The sequence below is a fragment of the Branchiostoma lanceolatum genome, chromosome 7 (assembly GCF_035083965.1).
Source record: "Branchiostoma lanceolatum isolate klBraLanc5 chromosome 7, klBraLanc5.hap2, whole genome shotgun sequence".
Taxonomy (NCBI): Eukaryota; Metazoa; Chordata; class Leptocardii; order Amphioxiformes; family Branchiostomatidae; genus Branchiostoma; species Branchiostoma lanceolatum.
The window spans coordinates 13,142,699-13,165,630 of NC_089728.1; the positions used below are offsets into that span (position 1 = coordinate 13,142,699).

The window sequence follows — 22,932 nt, forward strand, 5'->3', positions numbered from 1 at the left end:
GTCTTCAAGAGGGATCTGTAAGATCTTGTGATTGATACAGGGCAATTGTAGAACCTTGCAGATAATGGCACCAGATGGAGATACACACTGACCAAGTGGCTGAAATCAGGGGGAGCATATGAAAAGTGACCCCATAGAAAAGAACAGCTCACACAGAACTGAGTCAGCCCAGTTAAAGGCTCTACTTTTAGTCACACTCACTCCAAGGAAAAGTTTGTTGAAAAGCATCATTTATACATTTATAAGAGAGTTTCTGTAATTGTTTGTTCTCTAACACAGGTGTGCTGCTGACTGACAAACAGAACTGGGACTTGGATCCATTCTTACCTGAAAACAGTGCTGCACTGCAGATCCAACTTCAGTGTAGCCATGGTGAGGGATGCAAATCAGTGACACAATGCAGACTTTGTTGAATTTTTATGATACATGATTTCTTGGAAATTTGAAATTTCTCAAAAATTTGTTGAAACATATGACTCTAAGTAAAGATGGTACATTTAAGGCCTGCCTTATTTTTTCTAGCACACTCATTTTTCAATAGTAACAGCTCATCATCCCCCCTTCAACTCACAGATTTTGTAACATTGCATAAAACTTTCTAAACTTTGGTCAGTCTTTGAAAATATGTACTGCATTGTTTAATATTAACATTACCATTTAATTGCCTGCTTGTAATTAGTCCTATGTTACCATTGCAGATCATCAGTATTCAAGGTCTCTGTTTGTACTGCTCTAGATCAGCCAACCAAATGTTGATTGTAATTGCTGTCAATGTCAATGGCCAAATATCAAATTTTTCCTCCTGTTTTCCAGACGTGCTTGGTCTGTCTGACTTCAGCTTCCATGTGGAGGGAACCTATGACATGATCTGGCAGGAAGCGGGGGGAACAGTCGTGTTCAATGTTACTGTGAGGAACACAGGACTGGTGGATATTACTACAGCTGACAATGGCACAGCAAATTTCCATCTTGTAGTAAGCTCATCAATGTATTTTTCTTGAAGTAGATTTTGTTAGAATGTAAAGTTAAAGCTGAGCAAAGTTCTTGAAATTTTTCAGGATTTTTCTTGTGTCTGTATGTAATAGCACATGTTGCTGTGATAAAATTAAGATTAAGGGTCTTAGAGCATAATACAAATGAAGAATTGCCTCTTTATGATCATTATTATAAAGATGATATTCTACCTTCTGTCCAAACTGTATTGTAAGTTACTCAATATGTTATCAGATTTAATTAATCAATTAAGAAAAATTTAAATAGGTACCAAAGACTGCCTTCTTTGCCTGTTATGCAATGTTAATGCTAGGAATCACCTTGAAAACTTATCTCTAGACTAGCTAGTTGCCATTGGTCTCATGCTACAAAGGTTTTGGAATCATGATCCGAAACCCATGATAAACCTGCACCATTGTAACAAAACAACAACAACATCTTGTGTCCTCCCCTCAGCTCTACAGTTCTGCAGACGAGTTCCTGGACCAGAGTGACCTACAGGTGCCCATCACTGAGATGGAGGTGGACGGAGACATGCTGGCATCAGGGCTGGCTGCCGGCCACAACCTGACCTTTACTGGGGTCAGGGCGACCATCAGACCATCAGGGGACATGTGTCAGCACAGGTAGGCAGTCTTTGATATGAGGATGATAACAGTTAAGTTTAAATAGGGGTATAATGTTCACTTTGTTGATGAGAAATATCATGCTGACAGGGATACAAGCAAATTAAAGCTAGAATAGGAAGGGTATCAGGCCTATAGTCTTTTGAAAGAGCTTGTTGAGGTACCTGATTAACATATGCAAGTGATGTAAAGGCAAGATGACAGACTCTGGTGAATAGAGACAACAGCGGCACAGTTATCATCTTCCTAAAGCTGCACTTAAAAAGATAACAAAGCACTGAAACTTGATACACACAAAGGAGAAACATTCTTGAACAAAATTGTTCTTGGCAGTAAATTTAACACCAATTTTGCAATGATGCTCTTTTTTGTTGGTAAGACTGGAAATTTGTAAAAAAAAAGAGATTGTTGGAGGCTGACAAAGTCTACTTATGTCACTTTGGATCAATGGATTGAGTTGAAACTCAGGATTTACAAATGGGAGACCATCCTAAACACATCCCTAGCAAAATAATGAGATTTGTGTACCACAGACCTATTGAGAGTGGATATACTTAAGCCTTGGGCATTTGCTAAAAAGACCCTGTTTTGCCATGTCTACAACACAGGTATTTGCTTGTATCCTGGCACCGAGGCCCAGCACTAGATGAGAACCTCATGGATGGATTGAGGGATAACGACTTCTCTGCAGCCCTTTTTGATTGCCAGACAGGTAAATCTCTGTCTTTTTCATCACACTCTAAAGAAAGGGCACAATAGAAGCTTGTGCTGAAAATTATAAGATTAGGATAGAAACACCAAGTACTGATATTTAGCTACTGCTTATGTCTAGTTGTGTCTGTTTGTGGTGCTGAAACTGGGGTGGTTGGTTTTGTTGCTCCTTTCCACTACAGTGTCACAATATAGTTTCCTCTATAGAACTCCTGATAATGCAGATTTTATGGAAACTTAGGTAATGATGAATATTTCTTGTAACTGTATTGCTGCTTATCTATGTGTGGCATTGTTTTCTCTGCAGACACTGTTGACATCTCGCCGATGGACGGTAGTTTTGAGGTGAACAGTCCACAGTTGTCTCCAGGTGATGCAAAATCCACCTTTTCACTGACAGCAGAGGTAAGGATTTGATAGCATCTCATTTCCCCTATATGATGTTAGTCACTTACAATGGCTTAATGTCAAACCAGTAATTCCATTTGCCAAGAATGTTATGGTTTCAGTGTCATATGTGGTTTTGTGGATTTGTGAATAGCAGAACTCCAGAAACTGTGGATTGATCTGTATGATATTTAGCATATTAGTAGGTGGCAGCAAAATAAAGGATATCATATCATGTGTTCTCTGGCAGCTGTCAATGGTACTGCAATAGAACTTCCATTTTTGATATCTCATGTTCTGGGCAGGCTATGGTCATGATTTTACGGTGGCAGAAAGCTCTTGTAGATTAAAAAAAAAAATTGTGTGCATTGACTTTTTCAGATAATCCTGACCGGAAATGGTCAGCTCACCACCGACCCCATCTTCAACATCAGCTTCTATCTATCCCATGATGCCTTGTGGAGTGCTGATGACCTTGACATAGAGTATGACCTTGATGACCTTCCCTCAGCCCTGTCAGGTGATGTGACAGCTTCAGAACCTGAACTTGTACTTGATGGTACTGGGCTGGTAAGTAATGGGACACCTTACATTCTTCTGGCAATGATGCTGATTTCCCCCATATCAGGAATCAAATATGATATTTCAAAACTTTCCTTGACAATATTGGTAGTATGTTAGAAAGAGGAATTGATTGATGGGGATTCCACTATATTGGTTAGATATTTTTCTACAGTATTAAGAATCAGCCTCACATTTCTATCACTCCATGTCAAAGCTGAACCAAAATAAATTGTAAAAATACATTGCAAGTTTCTCTTTATGATGTACATACTGGCATTACTTAGTAATACTTACAGAAAGAATATTGCATGTGGGCTGAAGTATGTTAAAGATTCTGTGGGCTTACGTTATTACTATTATTGTGTCACCATTCTTTGCCAGGTGCTGCCAGGTGGTATGAGTACCCAGTACTGCGGTCTGTCCTACCTGGTTGCCATCCTGGACCCACAGAACAAAGTGGAAGAGAGGAATGAAAACAACAATGCCATCTCCACTAAGATCACAGTATCGTGTCCTGATGGTATGTTACAAAAGATTCAGTTAACACTAAAGTTCATAATCTTTTGTCTCTTGTATCTTTGCAAAGTTGTATTTATGTTCTGTATATATATATTGACATTTTGCGTTTTTGAAGAGACCATTCTACTTTAAAAATTAAGGCATTGCAATACATGTATTCATTTCCATTACATTAATACTCTACTACAGAATTGTTTCAACTGCAACCTGAAAACACTGCAAAAACCTGCTTTTAGCACAAGCACCTATAAGGAAATTAAGTCTCAGCAAAGGTAAATGGATTTACAGTACTCCTTATGAACTGAGAACTTGTGTTGAATGTTCTCTTGTCCATATCTTTTAGACATCTACTCGGTGGAAAATGCCAGACTGGAGGCACAGGACATGTATTATGTCGGGGTTCCAGCACCCATTGTGTTCTCTATGGATGTCTACAACTTAGGGGATGCCCAGATAGCCATGGCAAGGGAAGGCATTCATAACTATGAGCTAAAGGTAAACAAACTGGTCTTATTTTCAAAAGCTATTACATGTACTGTCAATCAAAATTTAATCAGTGTAATCCTGTACAAGCCATAACTTCCAAGCTATCTTCTAATGTGATTTGAAAGGAAAAAAACAACAGTGATTTGGAAAACGACTACCAGCACAATAGATAAGCCATATAGTGTGACGTATTTGACCTTTTGAAAATCTAATTTTTTGTGCTTTTTGAAAGTTCTCATGGTACCCTAAGGATTAATGCTTCAGACAAAAGGAGCTAAAATATAAAAATAATGAAAATGAATGATGTTTATACCCATTATTTTGCAGGTGTTTGGACAGCAGGGCCCCATGTTAAACATGGACACAGCCTTTGACCTGACCCCAGAACAGTTCCTGTTCTCCCCCGAGTGGCAGGAGGAGCACGCTGACGACCTTCACCACACCATGACCCCTAAACGCTACACCAATGCATCGGCCATCATAGGTTGGTGTATCATAGTTGTCACTGTCTAACCTTTGAAACACATGGCTGCCCAGTGCCACTGCATATAAACCATTTCTTCTTTGGTACAATTTTTCACAGACTCAGGCAGCACAGCATATATAAGCTACCTAGTGTAGAAAAAAGTCTAATCAAAGTCAAAATAGAAATAAAACATCCACCTCTTGTGCAGCAAAAAGTAAAATTAAAGCCAGGTCAGTACTTAACATGCACCTCTTGTGCAGCAGAAAGTAAAATCAAAGCCAGATCAGTAGGTATCATAGATACATGTTAAGAATAGTATTGGGGCATTTGTGTTGTGAAGATGCTATGAGTACTGTAGAAAGAATCTTAACTCTTCTTGTTTTGCTTGTTACAGAGATATCAGAGCTTGCGTGCAGGAAACAGATCGACCACTTGTTCCTGGTTGTCCTGTCCAGAGCTGCTGGCGTGGACTGGATCCTCTATAACAACTGGGTGTCAGCTGAGATCACCATAGACTCTTCAAGCTGTACTGCACCAGGTATGTCATGAATTCTTATAAATGTGAAGGGCGGAAAGCTTACAGGATGGAACTTTATGTTTGACTCAAAGTATCTAGAAATCAGTTGGTGCTATGAGAAAATCTATAGATTAGATATTAAAATGTGTGACAATTGGTCAGTTGGAGATAGATTGTACTTGGGCACATCCTATGTATGACACAAGATCCCTTCCTCACAAAAGGCAGCCAACGTTGTGTTCAGTAAAGGAGCTTACACCTAGAGAAGGAAGACCTTGCAAGAGTCTCCAGGGATGTCTCATTGATAACTGAAAGCTATTCAGTATACAATGTAACATCGAAACGGAGTTTGTTAACTTTACTAGGCTGTGTGTTATCTTGTGTTGTTACCAGTTGCATGTTTCAATAAAAAGGTTTTAAAAAGAATGATTTAAAATATTTCTTTTCCCCTTCCAGATGCTGTGGACCTGATGATTGCAGACTTTGGGGTTCAGCCCACAGGCAGACTGCTGCTGGGAGGGTGGACGGATCTGCAGCTGAACCTTGATGTAGACATTATCAGTGAGTTCTGAAATTAAAATCTTAGCTACATTTTTTGTGTGTTTGTATTTGTGTGTGTTTATGTATATCATTATTCAGTGACACCCAACATTATTCCACAGCAGTCACTAACAGCCAGGACATGCAGTGTACACTGAGGAACACATTGGCTTAACATTGAATTGTTTTCTGTCTATCCTTAACCACATCAGCCTTCTTTGGTAGTCTGTTCCACTAGTTCTATAGTTGAAGTTCTACAGTTCTTGGTAAAATAAGTTATGCGGGTGAAGTTGAGTGTTTAGTTGAGTGTTCTTGTGCATGGAACCAGACTGCCTACTTATCACACTTTGAGCATAAACTGGAAGAGATATCACAAATTCCTAGTGATTTGCGTAATTCAAAGTGACTATTACTAATCTTTGTTATTTTACATGAACATCCTTGCTAATAGTCTTATTTCTTACTTGTAGACTCAGGAGGCTGGTCAAGTCTTCAAGGGGATGAACCACTGTTCAATTACCAGGTATTCGTCTCTCGGCGGGGCCACAAGCTGCAGCTCCCCACAGCAATTCCTGCCGGTATTGCAGCCCAGATAAATGAGGAAACTCTAGCAGACAGGATTATCAATCTTGGTATGTTGGTATAAATGTTGAAATGTGTCTATCATGTACCTAAAATAATATACAGCATTTGTATATGCAAAGGTTATCTATAAGATCAATTGAAAATATTTTACAGAGAATTACAATCTCTACATGTATATTTGTGTCTAAGTCGATACAAAAGTCTCAATCCCTCGAAGCACTATTTGTTGGCGACTCTTTTCTAGAGGGATGGTAAAGAGATAAATGTGATAATTGTGATGAATTTGCATTTTGATTATTGTGTAACAATTGTATAAGATATGACTTTCTACAACCTTTATTACTTCACAGCAAGTCTTAGAATTTCAAATTAATCTATATATATTATGTAATCTCTTTAAAGGGAGTTACATTGGGTGCTACAAAGACATGACGCCTGGGCGTGCACTGGACATTGTTGGTGCTCAAGATAGTGCTCAACTTACCATGGGACTATGCATTCAGGCCTGTGTAGGCTTCAATGCTCCATATGCAGGTAAGGACTCCAATATTCATAAGAAAAATGAACATGACATCATTTCTGTTTTGATAGAAAGCCTTCTGTAGAAATCTACTGGTGCTTTGAAATAACATAACATCAACTCCCATAACTCTACTAATGTGCAGGGTACCATCATAAGATTGCCATACAAAAAGAATTAAGAATTTACAGAGACATATTAAGAAATTAAGATTCATTGCAGCATCCATAGTAAGGTATACATTCTTCATATAACGAGACATACAAGACAAGGCCTTTTTGTTTTATATGCAGCATTCTTAAAGTGTCTGGTAGAATTATAAGAGCTTATGTTAGGTCCTGTCATTATATTTCATAAAACACCTCTACACTGTTGAGTGTGGTTTGTATCAGTAACAGAATCATCATGATCATATTCTTCCCTTCAGGCTTGCAGAATGGAGTGGAGTGCTTCTGTGGGGAGGAGTATGACAAGCATGGGAGAGCTGTGGAGAGTGAATGTGATGAGCCATGTGGGGGAAACAATGACCAAATCTGTGGAGGAGATTACAGGCTGTCTGTGTATACAACCAGTCAAGGTAAGCTCAACACATAAGCACTCTATGTTGTAAAACTTAAGAGAAGTAGGGATAGAGTAAAAATTTGACAGAGTAAAATGTTTTCGGTTCCACCACCTATGATTTATGTGTCACTATGCATATCCTGAGAAAACACAATGCTTGTGTATTACTGTAAATGCAGAAATGTTTGCAGTGGTTTTATGTTCACGGTTTTTGCAGCGACTGTTTCACCGCAAACTTAAAACCACTGCATACATTTTTGTCCAATACTGTAGCAGTATATGACTATAGTGCTGCCGCGAACATAAAACCACTGTAAACACTCCATTTTCCTCTTAGGGCAAAGTATCGATCACGCAAACTTAAATGCATATTTTGCAGTACCCACTGTCAGAGAAAATTGACATAATCAACTCATCACCTGTGTGCTAAGACGACTGGTGGCCTAGGGGCAGAAGGTTAATTTTGTGTAGTTTGCTATTGTCAGGAGTTAGGATATCATACTTTGTAGCATTCAAAGACAAGATTGCCTTCGTGGACTAAATGCACACAGCATTCATCACCCCTCATCACTACATGGAACTGACTGTTACATCTGAACCACCTCCAGCATTAGCATCCCATCCAAGTGTGGCAGAACCTTCAACAAGTTGAAGTTGGCCACCTACTCCCGAAGAAGAAGAAGAAGAGAAGCAGTCTCAGTAGCTTGAATGAGTAAATGGTCAGCACATAATGGGCAGCATTGATGCTTAATTGGCAAAGGATTTGGACTGATTTGGCATTGATGCAAAAAATGCCAGGCCAATTCAGCATCAGACACCACCTTCATCACCATGGTGAATGCAAAATTTCCTTCTTTTACTGTAATTGTCTCCCACATTTTGGTAGATGGATCCATCCAGTTGCCCATGGAGGAGCTGATGGGGTTCTGTGGCATGTCCAACACCATCTCTGTGGTGGTCGACCCCGACAACAACGTCCTGGAAACAAACAAACATAACAACATCATGTCTGTTGATGACGTCTGGGTGAATGGACAGCCAGGAGACACATACTGCACAGGTATATGGGACAGCTAGTATGTTGAAACATGCTGTTGTTCTTTTCAGTTGTTGGGATGTTTTGTCCTAGTGACAGTGATCTCAAATCTTGTTTCTTTCCAACCTAGAATAAGAATAGATACTGACTACAATTACGTTATAAACCTCAAAAGATGGTTACATCACAGCAATAGAAGAAGAAATATATAGTGCTGACTGTGTTTCCCTGTCCCCGGTGCTGACTGTGTTTCCCTGCCCCTGGTGATGACTGTTTTTCCCTGTGCCTGGTACTGACTCTGTTTCCCTGTCCCTGGTGCTGACTGTGTTTCCCTGTCCCTGGTGCTGACTGTGTTTCTCTGTCCCTGGTACTGACTGTGTTTCCCTGTCCCTGGTACTGACTGTGTTTCCCTGTCCCTGGTGCTGACTGTGTTTCCCTGTCCACAGTACTGACTTTGTTTCCCTTTCCCTGGTGCTGACTGTGTTTCCCTGTCCTTGTTTCTGACTGTTTTCCTGACCATAGTGCTAACTATGTTTCCCTGTCCCTGGTGCTGACATTTCAGTTCAGTTTTTATTCATCAATGACTTTGCATGTGACAGAAATTTGCACATGAAGTGCGTCATTATTTACAAGGGCTCCCAGTATTTCCCTGTCCCTGGTGCTAACTATGTTTCCCTGTCCCTGGTGCTGACTGTGTTTCTCTGTCCCTGGGTCTGACTGTGTTTCCCTGGGTCTGACTGTGTTTCCCTGGTGCTGACTGTGTTTCCCTGGTGCTGACTGTGTTTCCCTTTCCCTGCTGCTGACTTTGTTAGTTTGTGTTTGTAAAGAATGTATCTGTTTCAAAAAGAATGCTTATGTTTTTGATTTTTCTCTACAGATGGGATGGATCTCCGTATTGTGACCTTTGACCTGGTGGACACAGGGTTGAACAGCCAGGATGTCCTGAGCACCACGCGTGTCGTCCCCTACAGCTTGAGGGTGGCGCTGTCCCTTGGGACAGACGTGTGGCTCCGACCGTCTCTCTCCGACACCCACTTTGACTTCCAGTTCATCGTATCCCCATCTGGAGACCATTCAGGTAATGAAGGTTGAATACATTGTATAATATTTAACTTTTAAGTTAATCAAATATGCTGGAATTTCTCACCTTCAGCCGATTTTTACTGGACCCTTCTGGACAAACTATGCTTTTAATGTTGCTATGATAACATCTTTAAGTTTTGGAAGTTGTCAGTTGTTGTTGGCACATCACAGACTATTTTCCTTCCTCTCTTCATATATCTTAATTTCATGGATGCAATAAAGATTGCACAGTGCTTAATACATGACTAAATTAGGAACAAATTTTACATTCAAGAAGCCTGTTCTTCTACTTGGATTGTTTTTCCACAGTTTCCATGAATGTTCTGATATGGTGTTGCATGTACTCACGCTTCCTTCTGTTGATGTTTTCTTTTTGCTAGATCCAGACAACCTTGTCCTGGATGTTGACTACACTGTGGAGCAGGAGTATCTGCTGAAGGCGGCGTATCCCATACGCCAGATGCCTAATGAGGGGTTCTACACTGAGCTCAACCTGGATGGTGCCTTGTTCCTCAACCTTGCAAACTACCCGGAGCTGAAGAGGTATCATGCTTTTTTTATACCTGTCATCTACATTGACTAAGAAAAAGGTTACAAGTTAAAATATTTGTTCATGTATAGATATGGATCTGGTCAATTATGCTAGAAGAGGTCGTAATCATCTGTATCTGTCGTGATCAGGATCAGCATCCTGATTGCTATCTCTGTCAACAGAAAATCTGATCATGATCTGCATATTATTTTTGTTGAGGTAGATAACTGTTATGGTAAGATGCTTTTTATTTTTATCAGATTTTGAAGTGGCAAGAAAAATATGGCTCAGCAAAAGTATCTAAGATTTCGAGATTTGTTTGTGCAGTAGAAATCAACTTCCGCAACACAGCAGAAACAAGATATCAAAACTGGACATTCTGCTGTAGTACCATAGAAAGCTACTAGGGGGCCTCTAATTGAACCTGTCCTTCTTTTCTTGGAAATTCATGTGTAACGTTGGGTAACATAGATTCACCATTTTTCTGATAATGGTTGACTGAAATCAATCTAGCAGAACAATAAACCATCCTTTTTTTCTATTATTCTGTCAGTATCATGTACTATCTTTGCACTAATCATATATATGGTAGATTTTGTCTCTAGTTGTGCTGACACTATAATATTTCAACTTGAAACTACTGTCCGCCGCACGCACAATTACGGTGTTGTCGGACAGGTGTGAACATTATTTCGGGAGAGAAGATTCGTCTTGAATATCCTACCGCTAAGTACATTTTATACAGCAGCTATTCGTTCCATCCTTGGCTTGAGGAGAGTGCTATGGATATAGACGTGTCCAAGTAAAAAAATACACGAAAAACGGCCGTACCGCACACATCAGGCCTTCGGTAACATCCCGTTTGTTGAGTCGGTAGAACGTCACTCAAAGTCGATCCCCACCGTCATGGCAACGTGTACATTATTCATGGGAAGTTAGCTGGATGCCGTAGCAATGGTTATACAACTATGTCCATGTGTTCCTTGTTGAGTTAGGAGCAAATTTTGAGGAAAACATCGTCTGAATCAGTCCACTATCACACGCAACATTTAGACAAAAAAGTGTTCCTCACAAACCTTTGTCGTCTGCTTGACGACAGGATTCTGGGTAATGATATGACGGGGGGAAAATACATGTGCCGTAGGTTGTAGCAACAAAGAGGAGTTTTGATGATTGATCACACTTTGAATCCAGTTGCAGGTTAGCAAAAGAGATTGTAACAAGTTGTCTTGTAAATAATTGTGTTTAGCAGGCAGGAGATGTGACTTTTGTCTTATAAACCAGCGAACAACCGTGCAGTGTGATTCTCCCACGAAGCCCCCAGACTCTGTCAATAAGGGACGGAGAGTTTTTGACGCCGCCAACTTCTAATGCATGGTTATCGAAGCTTTTCAGCCAGTCTTCTGAATACGTTAGTCTATCCGGTTTGCATTGCTGGCGTTATAACTGATTTTGCATCTAGCACATATCCCTAAAATACACCGTTTCAAAAAATGGCGAATTTAAGTACCCCGCGAATTTATGTTAACCAACGTTACCAATCATTCAGGAGCAAAAATGTATTTTTTTCTTAAATCCTGGCAGGTTCTGTGACACTAGTCCTTATCTTGGTGTCCATGTGGACTCTGATGACAGGCTTGCTGAGGTCAACGACCTGCAGAACAACATGGCCTGGCAACACATCGCTCTCACCTGTCCTGATGCAGGTACGAAGTATTCTATTCACCTCAAGTGTTTTTATATGACATGTCTTCATGCCTGAACTCATCATGAAAGCTATTGACTGAAAAAGACAATATTTTCTTAGGCTTTTAAACTAAAAGTTTTGGGATATCATCAAATTATATTAAAACTAAAAGGAGAGGGTCCGAGTTATCTGAGTGTGTGATTTTATTTAAAAACAAACAGTAATTGGAATGAAACATTTTGTTTTATGACTACCCCATCCTTGAGTTTTTGGTGGATCTTGATTATGATTCAACCTACTTTGTTGAAATGTCCAGAATAGTGACTTTGTATATCATCCTGATCTTGTTGCATAATGCCAAGAGTGACAAAAGCTTTATTTCAAGGTCTTAGCATTGAGATGTTCCACAATCTGAGGACCCAGAATGACAAGATTTCAGCCGGTTTCCCAACACAAGTCAACTTCACCGTCAGCTTCGCCAACCTAGGTGGTACCATTCCACAAGCCAGCAGAGGGGTGCCCAACATTGCCCTAAAACTCCTTCTGTCAGACACATTAGACATGAGGTAGGGCTTCGGGTATTTTCTGCTGCAAGATGCTGAATGTAACACAATAATGGTAGTGTTGCAATAATTGTAGTGTTAAGGTTTTGAATCTCTGTCCATTTTTTGGCTTGTTTTACAACATTTATTTCCTCAGAATATTTCTCATCAACAGATCATTAACCTTTAGAACACTGAAGTATCCATTTGGTTACCAACTCTATTGGTTATAGATGGGGTTAGGCAGCAGGGAGAAGGTTAAAAGGCTGTGAATGGATTGTTATTATTGATGTTCATGGGTAGGACTTTTCCTATGGAACTAGATAATGAAATTATGAGAAAGATCAAGATATGGGGGAAATGATAAAGTCTTGGTAAAGTATTGCAATCTCTACAGTCTATTTTGCCCTTCGGTGACTCGGCCATTTTGAATCGTCCTGCAGGTATGCTGGACTGGACACTGATGGGGTGGGTGCCCTTGAACTTGAGACAACTTTCATCTTTAAGGAGGAGGATGAACCCTTGAGGAAGTCTGTCTGGCCATCAGGAAGCACAAGGACATTTACAGGTAAGATTATCTTCATTCTTAGTTTTTCAGTATTGTCAGACTGCTGTCAATGTCATTCAATGGGTCTTCTAGAACCTACCGGTACCGTAAGCATGCCAATAATAACAATTATAATGATGAACTGCTCTTGAATACAAATTGTCAATGATTTTCTGAAGTCAAAAATACAATTGACAGTTCAGATCAGTGTCTGTCCTTAGTTTACTGTACTGGTCAATTGATAAACATAAGCTTTTTTGCCAAAGAATGTAGAAAGATGGTTTACTTGTCACAAAAATCATGTCATTGATCATAACATGTCCTTTACTTTTCCTAACGCTGTAGATGTGTCTGCAACCATGACCATCCCTATTGAGAAGTGCCAGACAGAGCTGTACTTGTGTTTGACCTATGACACGGAGGTCATGTTGGGACTCCAGGACTGGACCTCAGCAGACAACATGATGTGCGCCAACGTCTCCACTGGGAGGAGCCCTGGTGTCTGGTGTGATCTGGGTAATGTCACAGTACCTGACTTTGTTTATTGTAGTCAATTAAATTTTGGGATATGCTTTATGCTAATATGAAAATTAGCTTCAAAGTATAGAACAAAACTGGTACCTTATTGATATTTGTAGAGCAGACCATCTTATAGCTTCCCAACGTCTTTTGCACTGCAGTCATTTCTCAGTAAGACAACTGTAGCAGCATAGTTCCAGTTAAGAACTTTAATTCACACAAACTAGTTTTTCCAATGGGCCTTCTTCAATAGTTGAAGGCATTTAATAAGAAATTAGTCTGCTCCATATCTAAAACTGGTACTGGTAATGCTTAGGTCACATTCCCAAGCCGAGGCCCGGCCGGGGTGTTGGCGAAAACGAAAAATAAAGAATGAATATCAAGAAAATACACAATTTGTAGTTAGGAGTAATTTTTAACGTTTTTTGTCTTTTGTTGTCTTTTATATCATATTTGTCGTTCCCGCAAGCTGCCCGACCGGGCCCCGGATTGGAAATGTGACCTAAGCATAAGACTGGATCATAAGATTTCTCTCTTCTCTACCTTTTTCAGATCTTTCCCTGGAGCCAGGCTCCTTTACTGTCCAGCCCCTGAAGACAGCCAGGGTATACGAGGACACCCTCACTCCTGTGCTCATCAATGTCACCCTGCTGAACCACGGGAGGCCACTGACCAATGGGGTGGAGCAGCTGGATTGGAATGTGTACATCTCTGACCAATCGGATGTCTTCCTGTCTAATTTGAATGGGGAGGGAGGCGCTATCAAATTTCCATCCAGTGTTACCTATGGACCAGAGAGTCACAACCTTCTGCAGGCAAGTACATGTACATGTGAGAAGTTTGATCAAGATGAGCTTGACCACAGACATTTTGTGGCATGACACTGTGAACATGAAAGTGACACTGGTTTAACAAAGTTCTTTGCACACAACTTTTTTTTGTCCTTTTGCTTGTTCTACTTCCCACTGTTTGGAACCACATTCTTATCAGCACCACCCAGCAGTGATAGTAGTAGAGCCGTCATTGTTGCCCTGAGTAAGGTAGCAGAAGGACTATCAAAATGTTGGCAGTTGATTATCATTGATTGTGTACAAACAAACAGCCTTTAAGTTAATACCTAGTGATTTACCAACCTACTGAAACTATTCATTCAATGTATACTTTCCTTAATTTTCCCAACTAACTCAAGATATCAATTTTGTCATTCAGGGTCTGGTGAACTCAGGTGCGGAACTTGCCCTGACAAACCTGGCTGCTCCAATCAGTGTTCCCCACGACGTTTGCAAAATCACAACCTTCATCTGTGTGGAAGTGACACTGAAGGGAGCAGACAACATTCGTCACATGGATGCCACCCCCACGGACAACGTGGTCTGTTCCATCTGGCCAGCTGACATGCTGGACTGTTCTGGAGGTAAAAAGACATTAGCAGAACATCATAATCCCCATATTTCAGTGAACATAGGAATCGCAAATTTAAGGAATCTACTAAAGACAGAATCAGTAATCCCTGAGGTATGCACATTCTTTGATGTTCATTCTTCAGGCCTTAATGATATCAATTGAAATTTTTTAAACACGTGGCAGTCTTAGGGGACCCAGCAAAATCATGATAGTTGACATCACCTAATTTCATCCTTGTTCTGTTTATGAAAGAACAGTGACCATTATCATAACATGTGATAATATTTGTCATGACAATTCTCATACTTTGCCTCCCACTATAGACACCATAGACCTGTACACGCGACTGTTGAACACGGGTGACGGTGTGTTTGTGGAGGGAGAACCACGCGACTACCAGCTGCTGCTGGCTGTGGAGTTGGCAGGGTCGGCGACCTTCAACTTCCACATCACTCCCATCGACATAGAGCTGTACCTGTCACTGGATCAGGAGATACACACTGATATGGATATAAAGGTAACTGAAAGCGCTTGTACAACTGCTCCTGATTACATTCAATTGTTCAACGAACATACTATGTTTGTACAAAATATCCCCTTCTGATTCTATTGAATATCAGACCTTACAAATCATAATTCCAGTCTGCTAGGTAATCACATTAGATTCCATCCATCCATGATGTCACATTTAGTATTTTTAAGGTTAATGTACTTAAGGTTAAGCTTAATGTGAAAAAGGGTGAAGGGAATGTCGCCAATCACATCAAACCTGTGTAGGAGCTGTTTTTCTTAGTCACAGTTTTAGTAAAAGATTTAGCATTTTGTCCCTTTCTGTAGCAGGCAAAACTGGACTAAGAAACATCTCTCTCAAGTTTCCTGATACATGATGAAACAATTTGTATACATCATGAGTAGTGCAAAGTTCTACTTGGTCATCAGTGTAAAACTGTAGGTAATATTCATATCTTTGCAGTTTGTCTTTAAGTTAGTTTAAGCAATGCTCTAATGCATATATGTGAGTGATGTGTTAAACATGCAATATTTGCACAGATTCCTCACAGCTTTGGCAGTCTGGGAGAATCCGAGCTGAGAAGGAGGCTTGGTTCGGTCACCTTTGACCCTGACCAGGTCCCAACAAAGACATCAGAAGAAACCATTTTCCTGAACTTGGGGGGAGACAACTTGGTCATCCCTCAACAGCCCGATGGGTCCCAATACTGTGGCTCAGTGTTTCTTGGAGTTGTCATTGACACTGGTACTTCTATCAAAATTCAGAATATCCTCCCTGTTTTCTTCCATTATTTTTCCCTTTTTTGTGATGTATAATTCTTGAATAGCAAAGTTCTTTATTCACAACCACGTATTCAACAAGAGCCGACATTTCAATGGCTGTCTGTCATCTTCTTAAGGGCAATACTGACTGGTTCACTGTGCACCGAAGCTAGGTGTTACCGCTAACAATGCAGGCCCAAATGTTAAGTATTGTCACATACATAGTAGATATTTTTTATTTGTTTGTTTGTTTGTTTGTTTGTTTGTTTGCTGCAGGTAATCTGATATCTGAGAGGAGTGAACTGAACAACACTGCAGTTATCCCCATCACTGTACTGTGTAATGCAGGTATGTTTGAAAAGTCTGCGTCAAGATTGTCATCAACAGATTTTCCCTTTGAATTAAATGTTTTTGTACATGTTGCACTAAGAGTGAATAGACTGATCCTGGCTGTCCATCACAATAGTGTTTCAACCAATGATAACATGGCAGTTAGCAGTATAACCAATAAGAGCATGCAAATTAGCAGTTCAACCAATAAGAGCTTGCCAATTATCAGTTCATCCAATATGACCATGACAATTAGCAGTTCAACCAATAAGATCGAGCGCGACAATTAGCAGTTCAACCAATAAGAGCATGCCAATTAGCAGTTCAACCAATAAGAGCATGACAATTAGCAGTTCAACCAATAAGAGCACGACAATTAGCAGTTCAACCAATAAGAGCATGCCAATTAGCAGTTCAACCAATAAGAGTGGCTACTGGGCTGTGAAATATTTCAGACATTTTGACAGGTGAAAAGGCGTATAGGATTGGTCTATTTGAGAGGAACGTGTTTATTGCAATATTGCAATATTGTTGGTATCTTGTCCTGTAGATGTGCTGAGTGTGTCAGACCTGGTTATGTACCCGCTACATGGACAGATGGACATCTGGCCTTACACTGATCTGCCTGTCACCTTCGATGTTACTGTACAGGTAGTGAACAATTACATTTTCAAATTCAGATTAAATCTCTTAATTACAATATTATGTAATTGTCCGGTCTGTTGCCAGGTCTCATTAAAAAAACTTTGTTAACTCAAAGAATATAGAAATCCACAGAACGTACATGATTGCAAATACAGTGTATTCTCTTACTAGTAGAGTAAGCTAATGCCAAATTTCCAATGCTGAGAAAATGTCTGCCATTGCATCAAAGATCTATATTGCAAGAATATTTCAAGAAAAAAGCCACACTTACTTACTTCAAGATATATTTGGTCCAGTTCACTTGTCTTTTGCATGTCTCTACAAGTTGTAAATAACACAAATTCCAACAACTGAGCCCTTTAGTCACCATGTTTTCTCGTACAAAATGCAAAGATAGAGGAGATAGCTGGTATAACTGCCCTTCGTGTAACACACCAGCTTTCGAAAGGTACAAGTCATGTAGATTAATTCTTCCTCTGTATTCCAGAATGTTGCAGTGTTGCCGTTTGAGGCTGCCTCGCCTGGTCATGAGAACTTCCTGATCAAATTGTACGCCAGTGAGACGGCAGACTTCAGCCCCCACACAGCCATCGAGCTGAGCCCTACCCAGGGGTGGCATTACCCACCTGATATCTACAGGCCCCTGGGGAGTGGGGAGAAAAGGACGCTAATGGGTATCAAGGTGATTTTGCAGTTTTGAAAATATTTCCAGGCAATTGTTAATTAAAAGCATTGTTTTGGGTAAATGATTAGGCAAGAGAAAGCCAAAGACTTTTGTATAGTAACTGTACCTTTTCTTATTATTTTGATTTATAATTTCATCTAAAGGCTCCTTTTTTATATCATCAGGAGAACAAATATTTGTCAAACGTTTTAACGGGCAAAATTGTTAATATCATAATTATTGTATGCTTACTGTCAATAGCATGAAGTGCACTCAAATGCTTATTTCATTCATATACAGCATATAGTAAGAAATGTCATTTTCAGTTCATGTTTTTTTCTCATAGGGACATCTGAATGGCAAGGCTTTCACCGACATTGTGTGTGCTGCAACCTCCTACTGGATTCTGAGAGTGGAGAAAGGCTCCAACATCAGGGCAGACGAGACCTCCCTACACAACAACTACCTGATAACCGACCCACCACTGCCCCTGCAATGTGAAGGAAACCCAGAAGGTGGGGCTTCTAACTGGCACTCAGACTTAATTCTTCTGGGGATGCCCTTGGTGCTGAAATAGTGGTTACTGATACATGTTACTTTTGTCACAATGGTGGTGTAAGGTCCTGCATGCTCTGTAGCAGATAACTCATTGCAATGTGCTGGAATTAGCCTCGACTTGTATATCTAGCCTGTCAGGCAAGAAAATTAAAGTTCTATAGTTGACAGTTTGCACTTCAGACCATTTTTACATGCTTTAAAGAACAACATCTGTAAAGCAAAATGCCACATTGGATGAAACCGCTCTCAACCAGTGTGGGGTTTCCTTGGCAAGGTTTGATGTCTTGGTCATCATTTGCTTATGTTTAAGTCAGTTATTGATGAGTTTTGGTGATATTTTCCACCAGCCTACTATGACATCTCTGTGAAGAACTTCGGGCTGCCAGAAATCATTGCTGCCGACGGCACGTCTATGTACATGCTGAATCTGTCTCCGCACTTCTCGGTGGGAGCCGTGGCAAACAAGGGGGACATCAGGAAGGAGTTCATCAGCTACACCCTGTATCTGTCTCTGAACCAGGTCTTGGATGATGAAGATCTACAAGTTTTTACATCTACCGAGATTGTGAATGTTACAGCTGGTAAGTACCCATGTTAGAGCTTTAGAAAGAAAAGTTAGCAGAGGTAAAATTGGTGTTCATATCTCTGGAAAAATGTTGGTTGGACTTGCATTATATAAAAGCACTCATATACAATGATATCTATGTTGCTGGTCAAAGTATTTGAATAATGATGTAACAACTGGTAGGAACTCTTTTTCTGCAAAACTGTCCAAAATGTCAAGAAACAGAAAGATGATGCGCTACATGTACTCTAACCCTATACATCTAGTGCACAAGAATTGTACAAGAAACAATGGATGACCACCTCTGTCTAAGTAACTTAACAACAACCTGTGTACATGTAGGTATGGAAGCGGACATGGACTGGAGCAACCCTGCCCAGACGTTCCCAGAGTTGGAGGACAGGTCCTACTGTGGGCTGGTGTACGCCATTGTGAAGCTGGATAACAGTAATGAGATCACAGAGCCACTGGAGATGAACAACCTGGGCAGGCAACAGGTGTTTGTGCAGTGTGACTCAGGTATTAAAACTAATACTAACTAAGTAACTACCTGCTTTCTGTGATTTGAAATCACCCAAGGCAGATTTCCGAGCCCCTTTAGAAGACTGGCAGTTCACATGTCAGGTCTGTTATTAAGTTAACTTTCAGACTAGTATATCTGTGATGTTTGGTCACTTTTGCTGTAGGCTGTCACACACGGTTTTAATGCTGTAGAATTTTCAAGCACGCTGTAAAAGAACTAACCACCGACAAGGATCTAAAACAGCCTATTAAGTAACATGACAGCTGAATTTTGCAGGAATGGCCGCACTTTGTGATCCTAGACGATTGCACGATGTATGTTACCGGGCGCTGACAGAGGTGTCTATAGTGATCTCTCACAAAAAAGTTCTATGTACAGCTCTGTTATCAACCTTTCCCATTCCACCGCCCCTGCTGCAGATTTGATGGGAGTGTCCCACCTTCAGCTGTCCTCCTCACAGACATATATTCAGGAAGATGTGCCCACCCCAGTCAACATGTCTGTAGTACTGACCTGCCACAGGAAGGAAGACTGCTACCCCAAGGACCTGTCTGTCTTCCAGCTGTCAGTCAAACTGTTGATGGGTACTTCAGGAGACATGGAGGAAGATGTCACCTTTGAGGAGACCTTCAGGAGTATCTCACCATATGACAGAGGTAAACCTCAAAACCAAGCCTCAAAATACTCAGAATACTAAGATTGCAGAAAGGTATTTTTTTAGATTGACTGCATTTTAAGGTTAAAGAATTAGGTCAAAAAATAATCAGGCTTGGCACTATGAATGAAAATCTAGCAAACCTCATATTTTTAGATTTCTATTTCAAAACTCTTTTAGTCATATAATAATCCTACAGTTTGATGTAATTATGCTTTTTGGCAGTGACAAGTCGATCAGAATTATATCAGACCTTAGCTGTTAATGGTGCAATCATGTTACAGTATTATCATACTGATATCATAACCCTTTGTTTCATGCCATGTAGACCCTACTGGTTACTCTTCTGTGCTGAGGTTGGGAGGAGACCTGACCTTGGATGACAGCCACTGTCCCATGGTCAACTCCCTGGCAGTGGAAGTGAGCATGTCTGACATACCCGATCCTGTCATCGCCAACAACATGGCCAGACAGAAACTACCCTGGGCAGACTGCTGGAATAGTAAGTGGTTTACATGTATATGGTTTGGTAATTCTTTTGGCTACCTTCCTCAGGGCTCAATGAACTCCATACTACATTGTGACATAATGGCAAGGATATGGTCTCAAACATAACTGGAGTCTATGACTCCTTTAACACAGTTTACATGTATATTTACCAAATTGATGAAACTACTTATGGTAGTAAGTGGCATGTTTTTTAGTGTTTATGTTACACGTTTGTAGCTTTGCTATTCGTTTCAATATATTAGGCTTTTTCTTGGGTATCATGATTATTATGAATCATAACTTAGCGCTTGAGCTCTCAGACACCTCTGTCCATTGCATCAAGAGTTTTAAGATTTTGAAAGTGGCAAAATGTGAAGCAACTATAGCCCAACTGTTACAGGTGTGTTGGACAATGGTTTGTTACTTTTAAGATGCTTTTATTGATAAAGTGTACAATGTATTTTGCTAGCATGTAACCAATCTCATAATTCATCAAAGACCCCACTTTAGACCAAGTAGAACTTATTAATTAGATTGGAAGCAATACTAATTGTAATTGTACTCATCTCATTAAGATTCTTTTAAACATATAGAATATTTCAAAAGGTCAACTCTGTGTTCCTTAGGTGCAGATGCCACAGTTGACCTCAGTGTTGAAGACTTCCACCTGCTGGGAGGTAACACCATACAGCACGACGTGTCCACACCTGAGAACCACTACCTGTACCAGGAGGGACAGGGAATGGTGGGAAGTCAGGACATTTTGGTATGTTTGAAATTTTGTATTATTACTAAACAAGTCAATCCAGGTACACTTTACATTATGAACATAGTACATTATTGTTTTTTATACTTATTAGAAAAGACCAATAGCCCTGCCCTCAAGTACCAGAGTTCTAAACCCAGGATTGACATGCTCAAAAATGTATTTTTTCCTAGATCTCTAGTTGAGTGGAATTTGTTGCTACCAAGTACAGTAGGAGTATCCTCACTACTTAGCTTAAACAATGCTAAGCGTTATAGCTAGATGTGCAAATGTTACATGTGTGGGTGTGACAGGTTGTTCGGTGTGATATAACTAGCTACCGCTGTGCTGTGTGCCTATAAAGCTAGTGTGATATGCCAAAGGGCAGTTGTACTGGCTATACAGATGCAGAATACATCATGAGCTAGAGACTCACCATACCCATTGGTTTTTGTCACATATGACATTTACATACTACCTCTGCCAGTTCCAAATACTAGTTCTACTAGTCCAAAGTTCTCTTGCTTCAAAATGAATTCTATGAACTTACAGTCCATGTTGTTGACCTATCTTTTCATCCAGAACCAGCCCATCTACGTCCTGTTCCAACTGATGGTACAGTTTACGGGCCCATTGACGTTGCCCCCTATGACGGCCGCCCGTCCAGCCTACAACTTCCACTTCAAGTTTGTCTTGTCAGAGGACGAGTTCATCGATGAGGATGACCGGATGGTGGACTACAACATGTCCTTCCCACAGGGGGAGGTGCTGAGGGGAAAGATCATGGATGGGGATATGTTAGACCTGTCGGACAACATGCAAGGTGGGAGTTGCATTATGTATAGAATAGTGGAGATTTTAGACTTGTTGTTCAGAACTGTTTACCAATTTTCCATACCTTGTGCCCATCACAATTGTTGTGCAATACCATTTGATTTGTTTTCTAAAAGTTTCATCTGCTGTAAATTCATTTACTTTCATGGGGATTTAATTTTGTGGTAGAAGGGGAAAGGATGCTTTTGCAGTGTTTTTCTGTAGTACAGTAATAGCCAGGTTGTTTGGTGTAATATAACCAGCTACTGCTGCGCCGTGTGCCTGCAAAGCTGGCGTGTTACGCCAAAGGGCGGTTATACCAGCTATATAGATACAGAAACAGGTAATACATTTGAAAGATATATCTTGAAAACCACTGAAAATATTCCAAGATATAAACTATTCTTCATCACAGGGATTGAACCCATTGAACTAAATGAGGACCCAGTTGCTCAAAACACTTTCCAAAAGTGTTTTTTCACCATCACCACCACCACCTGCTGCAGCTGGGCGTGACCCTGACAATTCCCTTGGCGTTATGCCCCTCGCGGGGCTTTGCCGAGTAATGTGTAGATGTAGATGTAGATGTGTGATGTCAGCAGCAGGTGAAAGATGGTTGGTAGTTGATAGTCAAAGTCTGATGTAATTGGTGATTTTCCATGTTAGGATTGCCCATCCCCCCTGATGCCTGTGGCCTGCAGTACCTGGCTGTGATAGTGGACAGCACACAGCAGCAGGGGGTGGACTACACTGGCATGTACAAGGAGAAGCTTGAGGCCAACAATGTTAGGATGCAGAAAGTCTATGTCGTCTGTCCTCGTGGTGGGTACTCAAGTAGTTGTTTATTT

The 22,932-nt window shown here is 40.5% G+C and overlaps 1 protein-coding gene across 1 annotated transcript in view; it reads left to right on the forward strand.

Moving 5' to 3' along the window:
- LOC136438372 (uncharacterized) overlaps positions 1-22,932 on the forward strand; it is a 110,950-nt gene that overhangs the window by 38,615 nt on the left and 49,403 nt on the right. Inside the window, exons 39-74 of the mRNA XM_066433140.1 lie at positions 280-372; positions 814-974; positions 1,450-1,619; positions 2,228-2,331; positions 2,638-2,735; positions 3,099-3,287; positions 3,663-3,801; positions 4,144-4,295; positions 4,614-4,770; positions 5,147-5,290; positions 5,726-5,830; positions 6,280-6,441; positions 6,797-6,928; positions 7,342-7,491; positions 8,362-8,535; positions 9,389-9,589; positions 9,975-10,137; positions 11,711-11,832; positions 12,199-12,379; positions 12,799-12,923; positions 13,248-13,418; positions 13,974-14,296; positions 14,631-14,835; positions 15,149-15,342; positions 15,876-16,080; positions 16,374-16,445; positions 16,978-17,078; positions 17,560-17,754; positions 18,083-18,251; positions 18,642-18,875; positions 19,202-19,378; positions 19,802-20,038; positions 20,366-20,539; positions 21,153-21,292; positions 21,854-22,094; positions 22,751-22,906. Of these exons, the coding sequence (XP_066289237.1) occupies positions 280-372; positions 814-974; positions 1,450-1,619; positions 2,228-2,331; positions 2,638-2,735; positions 3,099-3,287; positions 3,663-3,801; positions 4,144-4,295; positions 4,614-4,770; positions 5,147-5,290; positions 5,726-5,830; positions 6,280-6,441; positions 6,797-6,928; positions 7,342-7,491; positions 8,362-8,535; positions 9,389-9,589; positions 9,975-10,137; positions 11,711-11,832; positions 12,199-12,379; positions 12,799-12,923; positions 13,248-13,418; positions 13,974-14,296; positions 14,631-14,835; positions 15,149-15,342; positions 15,876-16,080; positions 16,374-16,445; positions 16,978-17,078; positions 17,560-17,754; positions 18,083-18,251; positions 18,642-18,875; positions 19,202-19,378; positions 19,802-20,038; positions 20,366-20,539; positions 21,153-21,292; positions 21,854-22,094; positions 22,751-22,906 (5,916 nt within the window). The remainder of the gene's footprint in view (positions 1-279; positions 373-813; positions 975-1,449; positions 1,620-2,227; positions 2,332-2,637; positions 2,736-3,098; positions 3,288-3,662; positions 3,802-4,143; positions 4,296-4,613; positions 4,771-5,146; positions 5,291-5,725; positions 5,831-6,279; positions 6,442-6,796; positions 6,929-7,341; positions 7,492-8,361; positions 8,536-9,388; positions 9,590-9,974; positions 10,138-11,710; positions 11,833-12,198; positions 12,380-12,798; positions 12,924-13,247; positions 13,419-13,973; positions 14,297-14,630; positions 14,836-15,148; positions 15,343-15,875; positions 16,081-16,373; positions 16,446-16,977; positions 17,079-17,559; positions 17,755-18,082; positions 18,252-18,641; positions 18,876-19,201; positions 19,379-19,801; positions 20,039-20,365; positions 20,540-21,152; positions 21,293-21,853; positions 22,095-22,750; positions 22,907-22,932) is intronic.